This window comes from Chelonia mydas, chromosome 24 (genome assembly GCF_015237465.2).
Source record: "Chelonia mydas isolate rCheMyd1 chromosome 24, rCheMyd1.pri.v2, whole genome shotgun sequence".
In the NCBI taxonomy this organism is placed as follows: Eukaryota; Metazoa; Chordata; order Testudines; family Cheloniidae; genus Chelonia; species Chelonia mydas.
Genome location: NC_051264.2, coordinates 330,275 through 350,313, shown reverse-complemented (window position 1 = coordinate 350,313; position 20,039 = coordinate 330,275). Strand labels below are relative to the sequence as shown.

General features: G+C 41.5%; 1 protein-coding gene across 4 annotated transcripts in view; it reads right to left on the bottom strand.

Moving 5' to 3' along the window:
• Window positions 1-20,039, bottom strand: part of ASH1L (ASH1 like histone lysine methyltransferase) — a 150,316-nt gene that overhangs the window by 11,420 nt on the left and 118,857 nt on the right. For 2 of the 4 annotated variants that reach the window (XM_043535000.1, XM_043535001.1), the window contains 15 exons: window positions 17,538-17,611; window positions 15,903-15,948; window positions 15,543-15,651; window positions 11,657-11,863; window positions 10,854-11,000; window positions 9,654-9,762; window positions 9,310-9,471; window positions 9,020-9,114; window positions 5,309-5,466; window positions 4,036-4,188; window positions 3,521-3,575; window positions 3,285-3,417; window positions 2,478-2,726; window positions 1,956-2,042; window positions 1,163-1,316 (listed from right to left, as the gene is read on the bottom strand). In XM_043535000.1, the coding sequence (XP_043390935.1) occupies window positions 1,163-1,316; window positions 1,956-2,042; window positions 2,478-2,726; window positions 3,285-3,417; window positions 3,521-3,575; window positions 4,036-4,188; window positions 5,309-5,466; window positions 9,020-9,114; window positions 9,310-9,471; window positions 9,654-9,762; window positions 10,854-11,000; window positions 11,657-11,863; window positions 15,543-15,651; window positions 15,903-15,948; window positions 17,538-17,611 (1,938 nt within the window). Of the gene's footprint in view, window positions 1-633; window positions 704-1,162; window positions 1,317-1,955; window positions 2,043-2,477; window positions 2,727-3,284; window positions 3,418-3,520; window positions 3,576-4,035; window positions 4,189-5,308; window positions 5,467-9,019; window positions 9,115-9,309; window positions 9,472-9,653; window positions 9,763-10,853; window positions 11,001-11,656; window positions 11,864-15,542; window positions 15,652-15,902; window positions 15,949-17,537; window positions 17,612-20,039 lie in introns of all 4 variants that reach the window. The other 2 variants (XM_037883020.2, XM_037883017.2) reach the window with 2 other exon arrangements.

Genomic DNA, 20,039 nt, shown 5'->3' with positions numbered 1-20,039 from the left:
ATTTTCAATTGGAAATTTACCCCAAAATTACTCATAGGTGAAACAGGAATAACTCCCCCTCGGCCCTGAAAGGCAGTTTGCAGCTGTGAGAGTGCAAGGGGACAGCCTCTATGCCACTGTTCTTGCTCCCTGGGGTGTCCAAAGAGCTGTGCAAATCTCAGGCCATTGGTGAATTTATGGTATGGAAGTTCCTGTTCATTCTACAGAGTACAACTCCAATTGCAGAGTTTCCTAGCTCTGTATGTTGGAAAATCTGTGCCGCCCTGTTATTCTGACAGCTCTGTATTGAATGGGTGGTTCAAGATTGGTTCAGTACATTAATAAGACTCTGGGTGTTAAAAAAAAGACAAAAAACTAGCTGAAACAGAGAAGAAAGAGAAGGAACAAACCTAGAAGCCCAATATCCCCCCAATCAGCAACCCAATGACAGAAACCAAAACATAAAGAGGAAACCAAATGTCTTTGGTGTGGCCAAGATGGTTGCTGCAGAGGGATTCTACGAAAGGCTGAGGAAATGAGCATTCCAGAGTCCCACACAAAGGATGGAGAAGGCACTGCTCCTGGTCTCTTTTTTAGTTACTCTCCCCTCTCCTGAAAAGTCTCCCATCCCCCCACACCCCTTAATAAACATACCAACTGGTTTAACTCATTCTTGATCAGTTCTCTTTATATTGTATGGATCTCTTTCTAACCTTGTCTGTATCTGTGGGATGAAATTAAGAAAAAGAAAAATTCAGGTTCAATATCAGGAAAAGTCTCCTGACAGAGACCTCTATGAGATCTGACCCCTACAGGGCTTGGGGCTTTGAAACAATTACTAGAAGTATACACTGTGAGGAGCAGAGGAGGGGATGGATGATCTAATATGTCTTTTCCGTGTCCAGCGTATATGGTCCTATGATCTATTCACCTTGGTACCAAAGTGCGTCTGAGCCCATGCCTTCCTTCTTGGACTTGCTCTTTCCTGTTAACTCCCAGCAGCTGCCTCAGCTTTCTCTCTTTGGCCAGAAGGAAGCTCATGCCTCTGCTAAAGAAACGTAATGCCTACCCATCAATCAGTCTGTATCATCTCAGCCTCCTCACTATGTGTCACCTGCGTAATAGCTAAGAGCATGATTTCATATTCATATGAAAGATGCATATATTTGAATCAAGGTCAAACCAGAGTGTTCTTTGTATCTTCCTTTCTGATGGAAATCACAGCAGTCACAGAGAATGCACACACCTTGGCGCAGCAACAGGTCATCCCGTAACAGACAGATGAAATAAACACAGCCAGGCTGGGCATAATGGGGACGAGGAATCATGGGGACCTCCTGGCAAAAGAAAGAAATGAACTGGTGAGATGGGGTGACCCTTTCATTACATCATTTACAATCTGTCCAGCACCGGGGCAGAGGCCAACCATATATGCTGCACTTTTGGAAATGCTCAGTAGAGCTGGACACAGAATAAGAATTAATATTTAACAGAATTAAAGAGGACTCAAGGAGATTGTAATGTAAAGCTGGAGAGCCTCAGGTGCGCATTTCCTGTCATGTTTGAGCTGTCAAAAGCTCTGGGCCTCACAATTCTATACTGGCCTAACCAGACTCTTCTGCCTTGGAAAAAGGGGAAACTCTTCTGTGCAGTTTCTCTTTTCCTTGGGTAGGAGATGTAGGATTCTGGCTACTAACCTGCTCCCAACTTGATTATTGTTGCAGTTGATAAAACCTGGCATGGGTTGCTTCAGAAGCTTGCTTTCTGCCTTTGCTAGCCCAAGAGAGAGAATTGTGAACTGATCCCACACTATTTGCAGGCCAGCACAAAGCTGAGAGCAACAAGAGTTAATTCTTTATTAACTCCATAGATTAGTTACACTCTGGCTAATTGGCACATGCAATAATATAAATGCGCAAGAAGTATTACAGTTTGTGATTGTTACATCAGAGCAAGAGCAACTGAAAATAGTTTACCCTGTCCACGGATCGAGGGTCACACTGTTCACACAAGTAGTGTTCAACATCAGAATTTACACCCATGCAATCGCAGTGCTGCCAAACCTACAAAGAAATCCCGATTAGGAAGACATGGGTTATAATTTGTAAATAAAACACATCTCCTCATGAGACAGATTAAGAGAGCATAAGAACAAGCAACCAAAAAGAAATGCAGGGCTTTCTGTGAAATATTTCACATATTGTCAGATAAAAGACAATAAGATCCGTATGCTGTGGTTTTTATTAATCATTGCTGAAGTTTTAACGTCTCTATATAAATGTATTGCTGGCTGTTTCATAAGTGTTAGCTCCTATCTCTAGTCATTTTATTTGCATTTCCTGTGTGGAAACAGCAGTGCTAAATTCTCTTTGGAGAGAAAAGGGAGATCTGGAAGTGGGACTCTGCCGTATCAGCTGTGTGGAAGCTGTGGATGTAGGAACTATTCACCATGGGGAAGGTGGAGCTGGACACTCCTTCTCCCTTTTGTTCCCCCTCACCATGCACTTGTCACACTGGATCATGAGTCCTTCGTCTTTGTAAAGGCCACAGATGCAGCGGATTACATCCTCATCTTTCTCATGCCCATTCTCCTTCTCACAGATGGACGTCTCACTGCTGTCGGCTTCGCTTGCTGTCTCCCCCACAATCTCATCGATCTGGGCAGAAGCTTCATGGCGAGCATTGTAATATGCCTTCCGTAGTCGGCACACGTCACGTCCAATTGGAGACTTCCTGCCATAGTATTTCTGAATACAAACAAAAGAAGCAACTCACTCTTCTAAACACCCCCTACCTTGGGCACATTCATCTACTCTGCCCACTTCAGTGTGCATTCTTGGGAGATGGCCTGCTCTGCTAGCCTCATGTACCTCTGGGCTAGGTATATTCACTCTACCTACTGCCATATGTTTCTGGGTCAGATGTCCCTGCCCAGCCAGCTCTTGTGTACCTCTGGGGCCTGCCCCATATGTCTTAGAGGCAGCTGCGTGTGCCCTGGCTATCCCTGAATGCCCCTGAAGTATAAGTTAATTCCTTTGAGAAGCACCCTGGTCTCTTCAGGCTGGAAAGATGCACACCATTCACAAGCCTTTACTTTGTTGGCACCATGCAGCTGGAGCAAGTTGAGAGAGCAGGCTGAAGGGAACAAGTTACCAGTGTGATCTCTCTGCACTCACTTGGCTTGTCAGAGGAGAGTTATATGACTCTCTCTCTCTCTCTGTTGCAAGAACCTCTGTTGCCATGACCATTAATTCAGGCCACACCCACAGTGCCTGTGCTGTAGCTTTACGGCTTGGCATCCTCACCTCAGCATTCCGGAAGACCTTCAGCATGTCCCCATCAAAAGCTTCCACAGTTTTATAATACCCAGTCAAGATCTGCTTCTCAATGGTGGCAAGGTCCAAGGGGTCAGAGATCTTCTCATAGTAATCTGCATTTCTAAAAGAGGAGGGAATCTATAGTGTCATTTTCACCAACACGTCAAAGATGCACAAACCGGTTAGAATAAAATTACAGATTGGTCTGAGAAGCAAGAACTTACTTTTTCTTTGGAGGAAGGTTGAGCAGTGGAGCTGCGAGAGCCTGCCTGGAAGAGTCTGTAAAGGAAGCACAGAGTTGAACAGTGCTTTGCCATATCAGAATTAAACAAGAGATGTAAACAGTAAACTCAGTCTAAAGAGAGCCCCTTTTTCACCCTCAGACACAGGGAACAGGAATTGTTGGATATTTTAAGGAACTGGCTGTTGGGTACTCTTTATGTGTACAGCACTGAAGACCAGTTCACACTGCAGCAGCATCTTGCACACTGAATCATAGAGCTGAATCTATACAAAATAACTTTTGTAGGACAGCCCCACCTGTGGTAGCAGGAGAAGAGATTGTGGGAAATGGAGGCTGGAGCTGGAGGTAGGATAAGGGGAAATGGAGAAGGGGTTGTTTGAAGTCCTGAAATAAATGTATTCTTCTTTAATATGTTATGCTCTGATGACCCTCATCCCTGTGTTCTGAAGAGTGATAAGATCTCAATGCAGGCTGATAGCAGAGTGTCTGCTTCACCTTTGTAGGAGATGATGCTGTCACAGATCTCCTTGAAGATTTGTGCAAGGCGTGCAGCACGAGCCACTTCAATGTTCTCTTCAGCTGCAGCCAAGCGCCGTGTTCGCACAGAACGGGAGGTTTGCAGGGCTGAGAACTGGGTCATGAAGACATCTGAAAGAAGGGACAAAGAACAACCTTTATACAGAAGTTCTACCTCAAGAGGAACTAATGTCCTTCTCAAATTGAATACTTAAGATGACGCCAGATGGCGTCTCCTCTCCTGCACCAAGTTCAGAAGCATATTTCCTGTTAGCACTGACACTGATTTGGGTTACAATAAAAAGTAAAGGGTCAGATTCGCTGGTGGTCTCTGGCTGTTTTGTGCTGCTCTAGCCAGCTAAGCTGGATTTATGGCTACGTTGTGTTGCTACAGCGGAAAAAAGGAACCAGAACAAACTAGGGAACGTGAACGAAGGCATGTGGGTCCCAATTTCTCACTTAGCTGCCACAGGGGAGCCAAAAGCTGGAATGGGGTTGCATGGGTATAACTGAGGGTAGGATCTGATCTTCTGAATGGAGTGGTGTTTTGGAGAGGGGTTTGTAACTTTCCTTTGGCCGCCACATGTCCCATCCCCATAATAGATGGTAAGCCAGAAAACCTTGTTTCCCAAAGGCCTAAACTCAGAGATGCTCACTGTTATGAGGATAATGAGAACTCTCAGAGTTAGCATGGATTGCTGCTGCAGGTGCTGAGCAGCTCTCTTCTCATTAAGGACCAATCCTGCCCTGCATTATTTATGCTGTTATGCCAACTCCCTAAAATGGCCACATCAGGTTTCTCCTTCTCTGAAAAATCACCTGTGGGGAGAGGGGACAGGAATTCCAAATGTACAATAAGATTTCCAGTAGGAGCTGTGAGCCTTCAGGATCCTGCAGGGGAACACAGGAATTTCCATACTGAATCGACCAGCGGTCTATCCAGTCCAGTCCCTGCCTCTGACAATGGCCAATACCAGATGCTTCAGAGGAAAATGTAAAACTTCATAATGAAGAATAATAAAAAAATATGCCCGTAGAGGGAGTTTTTTCCTCACTCAGAGTGACAGTGAAAACAGATCTGTACATAAACACCCCAATCAGTATTTGAAAAGCTATTTGGACTTGGTAGTAACTTTCTATTGGATCTGTGAACTGATTTGAATTATCCATGGCTGTAAGCTTTCACACCAATGTGATTTGACTATGTCCCCCAGAAGAAAGAGGTAACAGCAGGAGACTGCGCAGGCCTCACCAGATTTGATGTTGCCATCATCACGGCAGATTCCATTCCAGCGGTTATATAATGATGCAGAGTGGATGTTGTCACTGACATGTTTCACTTCCTCTTGTTTTTGCCGAATCTTCTCCCAATTCCGTACCAGAAAAACATGACGTTTTAGCACAAAATTCCTGCAAAAATTAAAAACATGCATTTTCAAATCACCTCACTGTCTTAATGTTGACTATTGGAAGCAGAAGAAAGAAGGCAACAGCTTAGATATTCCCTGATCTATTTGGAAGTACTGTGGGGATCTAATCTATTAATCAGTTAATGTCATCTATTATGCAGCACGCCAGAACTCCATTTGGAGGTAGAGATGGGAGCCCTTTGTTTCAGATGGGCTCATGACAGTCTAAGACTTGTTTTCTTGGTGACTTTTGACATGGCTGATCATGTGTTACTGAAATGGTAACTAAGTGATGATGATGATGTGTCTGGAACTGCCCTCCAGTAGTGTGGTTCTTATTAGTGACAATGGTAATGATAGGTAAGTGCATGTCCAGCAATGAAGAGTTTGAAATGCTGCATCCCTCAAGTTTCTGTTCTGTCACCCCTGTAATACCTCTTGGAGAGATAATTCCTAAATACATCAGTTTGCTGATAACATGGTTATAGATTCATAGATTCTAAGGACCATTGTGATCAACCTGTCTGACCTTCTACATAACACAGGCCAGAGAACTTCCCCAAACTAATTCCTACAGCAGATCTTTTAGAAAAACAACTGCTCTTGATTTAAAAATTGACAGTGATGGAGAATACACCATGGCCCTTGGAAGTTGTTTCAATGGTTGATTACTCTCATTGTTAAAAATTTACAGCTCATTTCCAGTCTGAATTTGTCTCGCTTCAACTTCCAGCCATTGGATAGTGTTACACCCTTCTCTGCTAGACTGAAGAGCTGTTGATTAAATATCTGTTCTCCACGTAGGTACTTTTAGACTGCAATCAAGGCAACCCTTAATCTTGTCTTTGTTAAACTAAACAGATAGACTCAAGGAGCTCCATCACTAGAAGATACTTTTCTAATCCTTTAATCATTCTTGTGGCTCTTCTCTGAACTCTCTCAACTTTATTAATATACTTCTTGAATTGTGGACACTGGAACTGGACACAGTATTCCAGAAGCAGTCACGTTAATGCCAAAACCAGACGTAAAATAACCTCTCCACTTCTACTCAAGATTCCTATTTATGTATCCAAAGATCACATTAGCTCTTTTGGCCATAGCTAATGTTCAGCTGATAATCCCTAAATCTTTTTCAGAGTTACTGATAGAATCTCCCATTCTATAGTATGGCCTACACTCTTTGTTCCTAGATATATACATCTACATTTAGCCATATTAGACCACATATTGCTTATTTGCACCCAGCTTACCAAATGATCTAGATTGCTCTGTATCAGTCTCCTGTCCTCTTCATTATTTAGCACTGCCCCGATTTCTGTGTCATCTGCAAATTTTATCAGTGACCATGTTTTTTCCCAGGTCATTAAAAAAAAAAAATTAAATGGCATAGGACCAAGAACCGACCCCTGCAGGACACCGCTAGAAACACACTCGTTTAGTGACTACCCCCATTTACAATTACATTTTAAGACCTATCCAGTTAGTCATTTTTAATCCATTTAATGTGTGCCATGTTAATTTTATAGCTTTCTATTTTTTAATCAAAATGTCATGCGGTACCAAGTTAAATGCCTTACAAAAGTGTAAGCATATTATATGAACCCTATTATATTTATCAACCAAATGTGTAATCTCATAAAAAAAGGTATGAGGTTAGTTTGATGGGATCTATTTTCCATAAACTCATGATGATTGACATTAATTATATTATCCTCCTTTAATTCTTTATTAATTGAGTCCTGCATCAGTCACTCTATTATCTTGCTTTGTGAACCCTGATAGCCTCTCTTGGAGGGACTACCTTAAAGACAGAATTCTAGCTTCTGGGTAAAGAGCACCAGTATGAGGAGGGTCTCTTTTCCTTTGTGTCCCCACTCACAATGGGGTATCTCTGGAAGTTATGAAGTAGGTTTCATTATTTTCAGTCACATTCTTTCCATGAAAAGGAAGGTTATTTACATTACACAGCTTTGATTTTCAGCAGCATAATTTGCACAGGCTGTGCACTTACCAGTATTTACCCTATGATAACTTTACCCAAGAAACACATGTATTCCCAGCAAGGGGCCATTACTTTCCTTTCCACTTACTAGGGACTATAGCTTGGTTGCCACTTGCAGTTGCTGCAGATTGCAGCTACTGACTGCCCAAAAAGTCCAAGAGCTGACATCACATCATGCCTGCCGCCCTGCGTTATTTACGCTGACTGCCTGAAGAAGTAGGTGGTCCTGTTGGTCTGCGGAAGGGGTCAGAAAGTGGATCTGAGCAAACTGTAAGGGACTGGGGAACAGGCAGTCTGGCTTAGTGATCACAGCTGGGCTGGGGTCCACACGTCAGGGACATGAACAAGGGTTGGAGGAATCACTAGAGCCAGATTCAATAAGCATGAGTCGGGAACAAAGTCAGGCCAGGGTCAGAGACCAGAGATAGTACCAGGCTGAAGTCAGAGTCAAAGTCAAGCTGGAGTCTGAGTCTGGAGATCGCAGGTAGTACCAGGCTAGAGTCAGGAGGCAAGGGTCAGGGTCAGAGTCAGAGTCATGCTGGGATCAGAGACCAGAGATCAGGAGCTGTGGTAAGGTCTGGAATTGCAGCAGGCCCAAAGTCAGACAGCTTCCTGGGGCACCCTCCAGGGTTAAATAGGGCGTTTGGCAGAGGGCCGTAGGGTACTGTCACTCTGGGTCCCTTGGGCAGTACTTCTTGCGGTGCCTACTCTCTACAGTGCTCCCTGGCCATGGATCTGAATGGCCCCCTGGTGGCATTGTGGGAATGTCAGCTGTCCCCAGGCTCTTCAGACCCAGGTTCTAGTCCATGGATCCTTACACCCTCATCCTGATGGTAATCTGTGCCCTGACAGTTCCACCACTGTATTGGTGAGCAATGCTAAGGTGTAGAACTTGCTCTCCTGGCACATCTCTCCCCACTTTTAATATATGCTTCATAAAGAACCATTACACATTCTCTCCCTACTATTTTCCTTTCTAAAGAGGTCTTAATCAATGCATCAGGCCAAACTGCTGCCTGCCCTGTTCTACTCATTGCCAGCCATGCTAATGCAATGAATTTTGTTAGTTGCACAGGAAGAACCTTTGTGTGGTTGGTTCCACTCAAACCAGCACTTCATGTTGATTGGTTCTGCTTTGCTAAGAGCATATCCCCTGCCAGAACAGCAGCAGAGAGCAGGTTGAGGCATTCCACACTGGTCTGAACAGGTGTGCCTGATTCCAGGAGTAACATAGTAACACATTACCCAGGAGCAATGTGAACACTGATGCAGTGTGTGCATTCTCCACCCCACTAGTAATGACCCATTCTAAAACAGCGATTGGAAAGGCCGTTCTAATACCAATGCCACAATTTCAGATTAAGGACCACAGATCCTATCTGATCCACAACAGATCCTAATATTGAATCTATTTAACACAGATCCCAGCACCCCTTCTTCTTCAACTGGACATTCTGTGATACCTTATTTTATGGAGAAAAGATTCATTTTGATTTTATAGCAACTCTGCATTGCCGGGGAGAAAAACAACACTGAAATCCTTCCTTACCTTTCTCTGTTGGACATGGGCTTCATCTGAAGCTGTGGGGTCAACCTGGTTGGCGTGTTCACACTTTCACTAGTCTCCTCTGGAATGTGGCCCCTCTGTAAAATAGATAATTCTGGTGAGAAAAACTAAGGACAAATGGTATGGCAATTCATTTGAGCAACAATCTCTGAACATTGTTTCTCCAGTTTTCTATGCACATATATAACAAATATGCTTCACCTTGGTCTGGCTGAAACAAACTGACTTCCCTATAACCTGTCTATGAAAGAAGAGTTGGCTACAGTACTCACCCCCTTCTTTAGTTTGTGCTTTGACTTTCTCTTCTCTTTCGATCGTCCAGGCCTTCTGTGTGTGGTTACAGGCTGGGTGGTTTTGCCTGAGAGTCCATTCATTCGCTGACTCTTGCCCCCAATTATTCCTCTGCATTTGTCAAAACCACACTTGCAGAGTTGCTTTGAAGTAAAAAGAAGAATTATTTTTTAATAAAATCACAACAATGGAAAAAATCTGTCAATATTACCAAATACCAGCTCACGCACATATAGCACAGTGTGGCCTTATTAATAACCCCTAATCTGCACAGAATTGTTCATCTTTTGTGAGACTCATCTAGGTTTAGTAGTGCGAGCCTCACCTGTTTTTCAACATTAAATGAGTGAAAATTGTAGTCGTAAGTCAGTTCTGTACCAGCAGGCATGTCCTTAAGTGCATACAACCCAATCCGGTAGACACCATTAACAGACCTGTAGAGAAAATATAATGAAAAATGTCCTGGCTTTTATCATCATGCAGGGGCCGCAAGGTCTGGAGGTGGTGGCCAAAAGAATTGGTGTTGGGGCAAAATTAGGCTTGTCCACACAGTGCAAGTGTTGAGAGGTGGGAAACAGCATTTTCATCGGGCCTTGAGCCAAACATTCCTCATTTTTACCATTCTCTCCTGCTTATCCCTCTCCCTGCAAAGCCCTCCAAGGAACATTAAATGTATACTTCACTTACAAAGAGCAGGAAATTGTGGCTTCAACGTGAGAGGAGTCACAAATCACATGAGGCACCACAAATTAAAGAACCACCCCGCCGCACCAAAATTCACTTATTTTCAGGGCTTCATTCTGAACCAGAAACTAACACTTGACCTCACATTATCATTGAATATATGTATTAATACTATTACTTTCCATAATTGTTTCTGTATTGAATTTTCATGTTCATATAAAGGAAAAACTAATTAGCACTGGGTAAAGCTGCACTAGGTACAGACAATCATGGCAAGCTTCCACACCATGCTGTCCTTATTATAAATCCTATTATGCTCACCCAACATTCCAGTCTAAAGCCACCCCTGCAAATCTCTGCTAATACACTCAATCCCTACCTGATGTATTTCCTGCTATCCTAACACTAGGGTCTTTCCTAAGTAGAGAATAGTGGTCACAGATAGTGGTAAACTCTGACTATTTTACTATTATCCTAACTCACAAATACATTTGAACTGCCAGAGGGGAAAAGCATATGGATTTATTTTACTGCACCATCTAGTCTTAATGATTTATTATATCATAACTACATGACATACATAATGTAGGAGCTTCCATACCAGAACAGACTATTTAGATCCATGTAGGACAGCAGCCTGCCTCAGATGTGACATTTACCTGACAGCAATACAAATCTTACACAATACAAGATCCTTAGTCAATATTTTGATGTTGTTTCAATCTCTGCCCAACTCATCTTTTCCCTATTTCGAGACCAACTTCTCTAAGATGCTCATCCTATCTACATTTTAACCACGGATATAGCCAGAGGTCCAGCATGTACAGTATTTGTTTCTTACCATTTCTGCATCTCGCAGTTAGGATTACAGCTGTGGTTGATAAATCGAGCCTCGTTGCCCATGCGATAGCTGTCAATCACCATCCCACTGTCTAAGTTCAGGCAATAATGATCACTGTGATTATGGTACTGTTCAATCATCCGGTTCCTAGAAAGCAACACAGGAAAGTTCTTGTGATTCCAACTGTCAAAGCAAAGCAGACACATAGTTACTATGGAAATAGAGTGTGCAGGAACTCTGGGAGGTGGCTTTAGAGAGACAATTGTAACACTTTACATTTACATCCAGAGATAGAGGATAAGCATTGTCATCTCTGTTTTTACAGATGAGGTAACTGAAGCACAGACAAGGGCAGTGTACTTGACCAAGGTCACTGACGGAGCTTGGATTAGAATTTGGGAGCTGTTCCCTCCAGACCATGCTGTCTCGTGTTATGCAAATTAATTGTACAGATTTCATCTTTGTCTCATACATGTGGAAGAGGACTGTGCAAGTACAATTGGAATCCTGTACAGAGCTTGTTTCTGTATCAAATTCATATTCACTTGTGGCATTGGGCATTTACAGAACAGATGTTGCAGGCACTATGTTGCAGAGGCTAATCACCTTTCTCAGTTTGACTGAAGAAAAGTTTATTGATTAAAATTATAAATTCTATGGGTTCTACCTGGTGCTAGTGGATAGAAAAATACTGTCCCTTCCTTCCCTCCTCATACTTAGTAACTAATTCCCTATAGGGGATAACGTGTTCTCAGAGCTACTTAGTGAGTCTGCCATTTGAAACAGTAATTACAAGTTTCTACCTGAATTCTTGTTCACTAACAACTTCTCCCAAATATTCAATGATAAACTGTCCTGCTTTCAGGGGCTCTTTGGTACGAATACCCCATCCTTTCTCTTCAGCACGGAATCGTTCCAGACACTGCACCCACTCATGCCGCTGAATCCGCTGGTTACAACATTGTTCACCACAAGGGCAAGTGTTAGGGGAACACTCAGCAAAGATCATCCTAAAATCAAAGACAAACAAGCTAAAGGAAAATGGTAAACATACATGGAGAGCTGCTGTTAAAGCAAAACACGCAGTAAATCCTGTTAAAGGTGTCACTTTTCCCCAAATCTCTGACAATGGGATACCCTTTCCTTCCTCTGTCACAAAACTGATACTATCTCAGTCCCAGTTCCTATCTCAGAAGTAGCAATACAATGAGCTGTCTATCACATGGAAGTTTGTAGGTCTACACGTCCAAGTGAAGATGCAGAGCCAAAAAAACCTCTAATTAGAGCTGACTAGGAATTTTTGACACAGCTTTTTTTGGTTGTAAAATGGCAATTTGTCAAAACAGAAATTGTTCCTGGAAAAGGATTGGTTTCAGTGAATTTCTCAGTTCAAAAATTTTTTGGAAACAAGTTTAGAAATTGTGGAAATGTCTCATTTCAATATTTTCAAAATGAAAACTTATGGTTATAGGTTCAAAATGCCTTTTTGTTTCAAAAGTTAAACTAATTATAATACAATTGTCTTGTTTAAATAAAAAGGTCGAAACTGAAATTAAACATTTTGATTGATCTAAAATGTTTTTTTTTCAGATTAATTTGTAAACATTTTTGAGATTTGAATTTTGAATCCTGATTGGGGATGAATTTTTTGAGATTTTGAAAAATCTTCCCAGGATCAGAAAAGAATTTCCTGCTCAGCTCTACCACTACTATGCTTCTTACAGGAGCACGTGGCATAATTTATGTATAGCATTTCAACAGACTCCAGTCCTGATTCTCCACTCTTTTATGTCAGTTTAGCTGGTGTGCAATTTCAACAAAGTCACATCATGGAGAAAAGAATCAGGCTCAATATCTCTTGCATTTTGACTGGCTAGTAAAAGGTATAGAAATCCCTTACACTAATCTCTGGATACCTATTATAAATTTGTGCAACCTGTGTTTTTTTTTTTTCTTGAGTCGCCAACATTTTTTCCCCACCCTGTTGAATGATCCGTTGGGAGAATGCTATGGTTTTAATCCTGAGAAGGAGATTATGGATTGGCTCTGCTTCTGGGATGATAAACAACAACATTTTTGGTACAGTGTTCCATTTTAATTCTTCCAGTTATGCTGTAATACAGGCCTGAACTGGAAAGGGCAGTGGACTCTATGACAATATTCAAAGGAGGATGAGTAAACTGCAGATGCTTCATTTGGGGGATGTGTTATGCTGAACAGGAAGACCTGATCTTTTCATGCTTTCTGGGATTAAACATTAGAAAATTTAAATAAATTCTTAGAAAAATTTCATTTTTTCTAATGTCACTTTGTTGAATGGCAGGAGAGCAGTGAGGGACAGGAGCACTGGGGAGATAGGGTGTCGTTTAGATTCAGGAACAATGGAAAATTAATGAAATTATCATTTTTAAAAAAGATAACCTCTTTGGTACCCTAAATTATCCGAGAGTGCTAAAGGAGTTGGCGGCTGTGATTGCAGAGCCATTGGCCATTATCTTTGAAAACTCATGGCGATCAGGGGAAGTCCCGGACGACTAGAAAAAGGCTAATGTAGTGCCCATCTTTAAAAAAGGGAAGGAGGAGGATCCTGGGAACTACAGACCAGTCAGCCTCACCTCAGTCCCCGGAAAAATCATGGAGCACGTCCTCAAGGAATCAATCCTGAAGCACTTACACGAGAGGAAAGTGATCAGGAACAGTCAGCATGGATTCACCAAGGGAAGGTCATGCCTGACTAATCTAATCGCCTTCTATGATGAGATTACTGGTTCTGTGGATGAAGGGAAAGCAGTGGATGTATTGTTTCTTGACTTTAGCAAAGCTTTTGACACAGTCTCCCACAGTATTCTTGTCAGCAAGTTAAAGAAGTATGGGCTGGATGAATGGACTATAAGGTGGGTAGAAAGTTGGCTAGATTGTCGGGCTCAACAGATAGTGATCAATGGCTCCATGTCTAGATGGCAGCCGGTATCAAGTGGAGTGCCCCAAGGGTTGGTCCTGGGGCCGGTTTTGTTCAATATCTTCATAAATGATCTGGAGGATGGTGTGGATTGCACTCTCAGCAAATTTGCGGATGATACTAAACTAGGAGGAGTGGTAGATACGGTGGCAGGTAGGGATAGGATACAGAGGGACCTAGACAAATTGGAGGATTGGGCCAAAAGAAATCTGATGAGGTTCAATAAGGATAAGTGCAGGCTCCTGCACTTAGGACGGAAGAATCCAATGCACCGCTACAGACTAGGGACCGAATGGCTAGGCAGCAGTTCTGCAGAAAAGGACCTAGGGGTGACAGTGGACGAGAAGCTGGATATGAGTCAACAGTGTGCCCTTGTTGACAAGAAGGCCAATGGCATTTTGGGATGTATAAGTAGGGGCACAGCCAGCAGATCGAGGGACGTGATCGTTCCCCTCTATTCGACATTGGTGAGGCCTCATCTGGAGTACTGTGTCCAGTTTTGGGCCCCACACTACAAGAAGGATGTGGAAAAATTGGAGAGAGTCCAGCGAAGGGCAACAAAGATGATTAGAGGTCTGGAACACATGACTTATGAGGAGAGGCTGAGGGAACTGGGATTGTTTAGTCTGCAGAAGAGAAGAATGAGGGGGGATTTGATAGCTGCTTTCAACTACCTGAGAGGTGGTTCCAAAGAGGATGGTTCTAGACTATTCTCAGTAGTAGAAGATGACAGGACAAGGAGTAATGGTCTCAAGTTGCAGTGGGGGAGGTTTAGGTTGGATATTAGGAAAAACTTTTTCACTAGGAGGGTGGTGAAGCACTGGAATGCGTTACCTAGGGAGGTGGTAGAATCTCCTTCCTTAGAAGTTTTTAAGGTCAGGCTTGACAAAGCCCTGGCTGGGATGATTTAATTGGGGATTGGTCCTGCTTTGAGCAGGGGGTTGGACTAGATGACCTCCTGTGGTCCCTTCCAACCCTGATATTCTATGATTATGCAGACTAGAGCTGCGCTTAGCACACAAGAGCTGAAGAACTTTCATAAGCAAAGTTGATTTAATCATAATGAAATGGCAAATTAGTCTAAGATGTTATTTGATTACTAGTCTCTAAGACTGAAGAAATGTCATGCTCTTCCCTACAGAGAACTGTTCTGGGTAGTCATGAATGGAATCCAAAATCCCTATAACGTGTCTCTGTTCTTACTTTCTTCCTGGCTCTTCTCTTTGTGATAATTACTACATCCCGTTTCTCTTCTCCTCATGGGATTCCTGTTCTTTCTTCATACCTTCCCTTCCCTCCCGAGTCATCCATTTCCAGCTCCATCAGCAACTGCTCTTTTCTGAACATAAATCTGACCTCAGAACAACTGAGAGATTCCTTCCTGTCCTCAAACTAAAGTTCTTCAAAAGGAAACATCAAAAGAATGGCTTCTACTATTGTCCATGGAATAAAATGGGTCTTTGAAAGCTTCAAGCACAGCCCAATAGACTGCTTTCCTGTCTGAGGAGGGGAAAGAAATAGCATGCTCTCTTATTATTAAAGCGGTAGCTAGTAAAGGAAACTATGCTATATGCTTCTGTATCCACACTTTGTTGTACTGGGATCATTTCAGACTGATGAGCTTCTGATCACACCCAGCACATCTCTTTAACTTTCAAATAGCATCAGTTTATGGGGATTAGCCTGTTCAGGGGAATTCCCTTATTCTGCTTAATCAGCACATTTCCTACCTGTTAAGACAGTCATCTAAACAGCCCTTTCCATTGCCATCATCTGGTTTCTTACAATTGCAGGTGGTGGCCTCATAGCCAGAAAGAGGCTTAACATCTACATAGACGTCTGGAAAAAGAAAAAAGGAAAAGAAATAATTTTTCCAGAATAAAACAGTTATTTGAAATGCTTTCACCCCAATGATAGAAACCTGAGAAGAAGGTGGACAGCCAGTCTTTTATGGAACAGAGGGGTGGTGGAAGAGTGGAAGTCATGTCAAAGTTCCATACTTACACTGCTTAGTGAAAGGCACATGTATAATGACACCCACTATAAAGTAATAAATACAATAAATAATAATAATTAATAAAGTTACTTACTAGAACGGATTTTTTTATAAAGTGGGACATCTGGCTTTTTGTACAACTAAAAGGAAGAAAAAGAAAATTCTTACTTAATACATTGAACAACTGAAGCTGACATTCAGAAGTGTCAGGAAAATGATTGGCATGTTTTTCATATATATATATTTATGTTAATTACTGGATAATATATGCATAAAGATCAGCTCAGGCTATTTCTCTGTGTGTGCACATCAGAGGAGAGATTAAAAATGTATCTGAATAAAAAATACCTAAGTTTAGAGAGCTCACTGAACAAAATTTCCAACATGGTTTATTCCTCCATATTGTCTGACACAGCAATCAGGAAAAGTCAAACAGAACATCTATGGAAACAGACATAGCTTTTTGGGATAGTAATATTTCCCTCAGCATTGCAGAGAAAAATACTTATTTAAAATAACTTTGAGTATGGGCACCTGCTCTTGTGGTAGAGCAGTATACTCATAATCAGTACAGTGGTAAGGAGGGGGAATCAGAACTCAGGCCCAAGATCTCTGGGCTGGAACCAAGGGAAATGCAGATCCTTTTGTCAGAATAATTTGCTATATATAAGGAGAGGACAGGAGATAAAAGGGAGTTCCCACTGTTACATATTTACTACATAAGCTATTACAGACCTAGATTTCAGCTAATAATTTAATATATAGTAACATTAATTGCTTCTCCTTTTAATTGTGTTTTAAAAGAATAATTACAATTCACTTTCTGTGTGTACTGCACTAGTAGCCCCTTTCAGTATCAACTGTCTCAGACATCATATAACAAAATGATTCTATAAGTGTTCAGATATTAGGTGCATAAGGAGTGCATACCATTTTTAACTAGGTAATATTATAATATAGATAAGATATTGATAGAGGTAGCTAATCTTAAAGTCAAAGCCAGGAACTCTCCCCAAGTAGAATGTCAACAGCTTTCACTTTTTTAAGATTAGACTTTGGTGGTATTCTGATGAGCACCTGGAGCCACATTACCTTGGGAATTTGTTTAGCTCACTTACATGGCGAGGTTACATCTCCTAGAGCTCATTTCTTGCTGTAGAGCTGGAGATGGATTTACCTTGCCTGTGTTAAACCACTGGTGGAGACTTCTCAGTTAAGGAAAAGAAAAGAAATCCCTATTTTTAGGCTTACATTCTTTTTAAAGATCTTTAAAGTGTGTAACTGTTAAACGCTCTCTGCACTCCCCTCAATATGAAAATTTCAGCTTGCAAGTAAAAAATAAATTCCATTCTGCTGGGACTGATTCAAGAAAAATAAGGCCTGAAATTTCTGAGTGCTGTTGGCAGTACATCTGAATTCTCCTGAGGCGCGTCTAAAACAAGATCCTTATAAAAAGTAAGCAGGCCTCCAAAATAAAAGTCCATAGCAAAATTAAAGATGGGCTTTTTCAGAAACTCAGTAGACTGCTGCTATTTTGCAGTGAAGGGGAAAATGGAAATTGTCCACATTAAATATATATATATATGCAAATTATTTTTTCTCATTAATGTCAACATGAATATTTACCAATATTCAAAAAATGTTACTGTAGCTGTGGTGTAAGAACCCTAGTCTCTTTCTAGAATTTCTCAATGCAATCTTGGCACTTAGTAACATTTTTGTCTTGTACCTGATTATGTTTCCACTGCCAGAGGATGTCGTACGGCAGCTGGAAGTCTATTCTCTTCTGTCTCAGATACTTCCCTGAAACAAAATTGATTATATGTCACTCATTCACGTATACTCATGAGGAAAGAGGACCATGAATGGGCATAGAGCCCAAATTCTGACAGAGCCCCTCAAATCTCTGAAAATAGTAAAAGGCAGAATAGCAGAAATCCTCAAAGAACATTTTGTTTATTAGGGGCAACGCAGGAAACATGTCAGTAAAGAATCCTTCAAAAGGATCACAACATGCTGGTGTTGTTGGCTTTCCTCTAGTGTCACAGATAGGTTTATTCTTATTGGTATTGAATGAGGTTTTTTCACATTGTAACATCCTAAATGTTATTACCAGGGACAGTGTATACAGTGGGGTCCTGGTGACCCAACAGTTCAGTAACAGATCTTTTCCATTAGTCTCTTAAGTGGGGTCACATAAACTGTACTTCCAAATATGAAGATTGGCTTGCTGGGGAAGGTGAGAGGGGAAAGGCACTCTGCTTTCTGTGGAGAGGGGTCTTAAACTGTACTTTGATGACTGACCTTAGAGAGATCATAAAACTCTGATGTTTGCAGCTAAACTCCTAACAACAATGCCAGGAATTCTGCGGGGTTCTCACAGGAGAGGTCATTGTAAAGCGAGAAACTGGAAGGCCAGAATACATTTTACAGATATAAAAAGACTTGCTTTTTAATCTTCAAAAATCTATTTTCCCCAAGAAGGTACCTACTCTGGTTTTGCAGTATTTTTCACATTGTAACATCTCAATGTTATTACTGGGACAGTGTGTAGAGTGGGGTCCTGGTGACCCAAGAGTGCAGTAACAGATCTTTTCCACTAGCAATTTCCACAGTTGTGCTTTTAGGTCAGGACTTCATTCTGGCATTTGCTCTTCACAACCCCCTTTCCCCAAACAATGTACTAGTATGTAGAGGGTGAGTCTCTCCTCCCTCCCTCCCCCCACCCATGAATGTACTGAAATGGGATCTCAGTTAAGTTTCCAAAAGGTGGGACTATCCTGGATTTTTTCCCAGCCTGACTCAAAGTGAAATTTTCTGATCCATGAAGCCCTGCCCTCTATGTCAGAGAAACATTGTGGAGAATTTATTTGCCAATCCTCATTAAAAATGTACTTCCTATCAGTGTGAGATGTCTGTAAAACAAGCAACTGATGCTCTCCCTTCTGCACATTCTTCTGGAAAATCTGATGAAGTCATCTGATAAAGTACTCAGTTGGATGCTCCTAAGAATCATCTGAGTCCCCTTCAGTGCTCCCCTTGCTCCCAGTATACAGCACTTAGGAGGGCAATTCAAGTGGGTGTACTAAAAATATGGCAAGTAGAAAATGAATAGTGTTCTTAAGCATTCAATCTATTTTACTTTATGTTTTATCCAGTCAGATTTTCTCAGGAAGGATCATTTTCCCCCTACTTATTTTACCAAATTGAGCACAAGGACTATTACTATGTGTACACTGTTTATTACATGACATGAAGAAAGATGTTGGAAGAAAAGAGGAATTCTTTAAGCACTTTTGATTTACTAAATCGTACAATGAAGAGAGGAGGAGGCTGGAAGAGACAGAACAGTTTGCACTGAACTACATTTTGTAAAGAGAGACGAGACAGTGGCTGGGTTGGTTCTCAAGTATCTAGACAAGAATTTCAGAACTCTGCCCAGACTTGATTTCTTAACCAATGAGACAGTGAATGGCTCTTTTACTGGCATTATGCTGCATAATTTAACAAGGAGATCTCTAAAAATAATTGTATCTGCCTATGCAGTGCAGGGTTCCAGTATATATGAAGTGCTTCCTGATTCCAAGCTCCACATCTTCATATCACTTCCTCTTTCCTAACCAGTATAAGTGACCTGAATAAAACCTGTTGTACAAGTGTTCTTTTTTTGGAGAGGTATCTACAGCCCATCCCACTGCTTTTGTGTAAGAGATATTCCTTCCTATTTCAACAGTTGGTGTCAAACAGTTAGTAGAGGACACAGATACTACACAGTACAAATCTGTTGTAACTTCCAGAAATGAAGTTACTTAAGGAGACTTACTAAGGAAAACAGCTATCTGACTAGAGGAGAGAAACACTGTCTCATACATTATTCATCAGTAACTTCTAACTAGGAAATCTCAAATAAAGTCTGATACTCTCTCCTTAATTCTCATTACTGTGCCCAAAGAACTAGAATGATCTAGCACAGATAAATATATACAAAAAGTTTCCACAAGCCTAATTTACACAATAGACCAGAGGGGTCAGGAGAATCCATTAGGGTCTAATGTACTAAGTCTTAAGCCCATTACACCCTAAGAATACGAACGAGTGCTGAAAATGACTTTCAATAATTGGTTTCCATGAACTGGTATTGACAGTGGCCTAAATGTTAAGTGTAGATTTGACAAGGCCATTCCTAATAACGTTTCAAGGGGACATGATATTGAAAAAACATTTTCAGCAA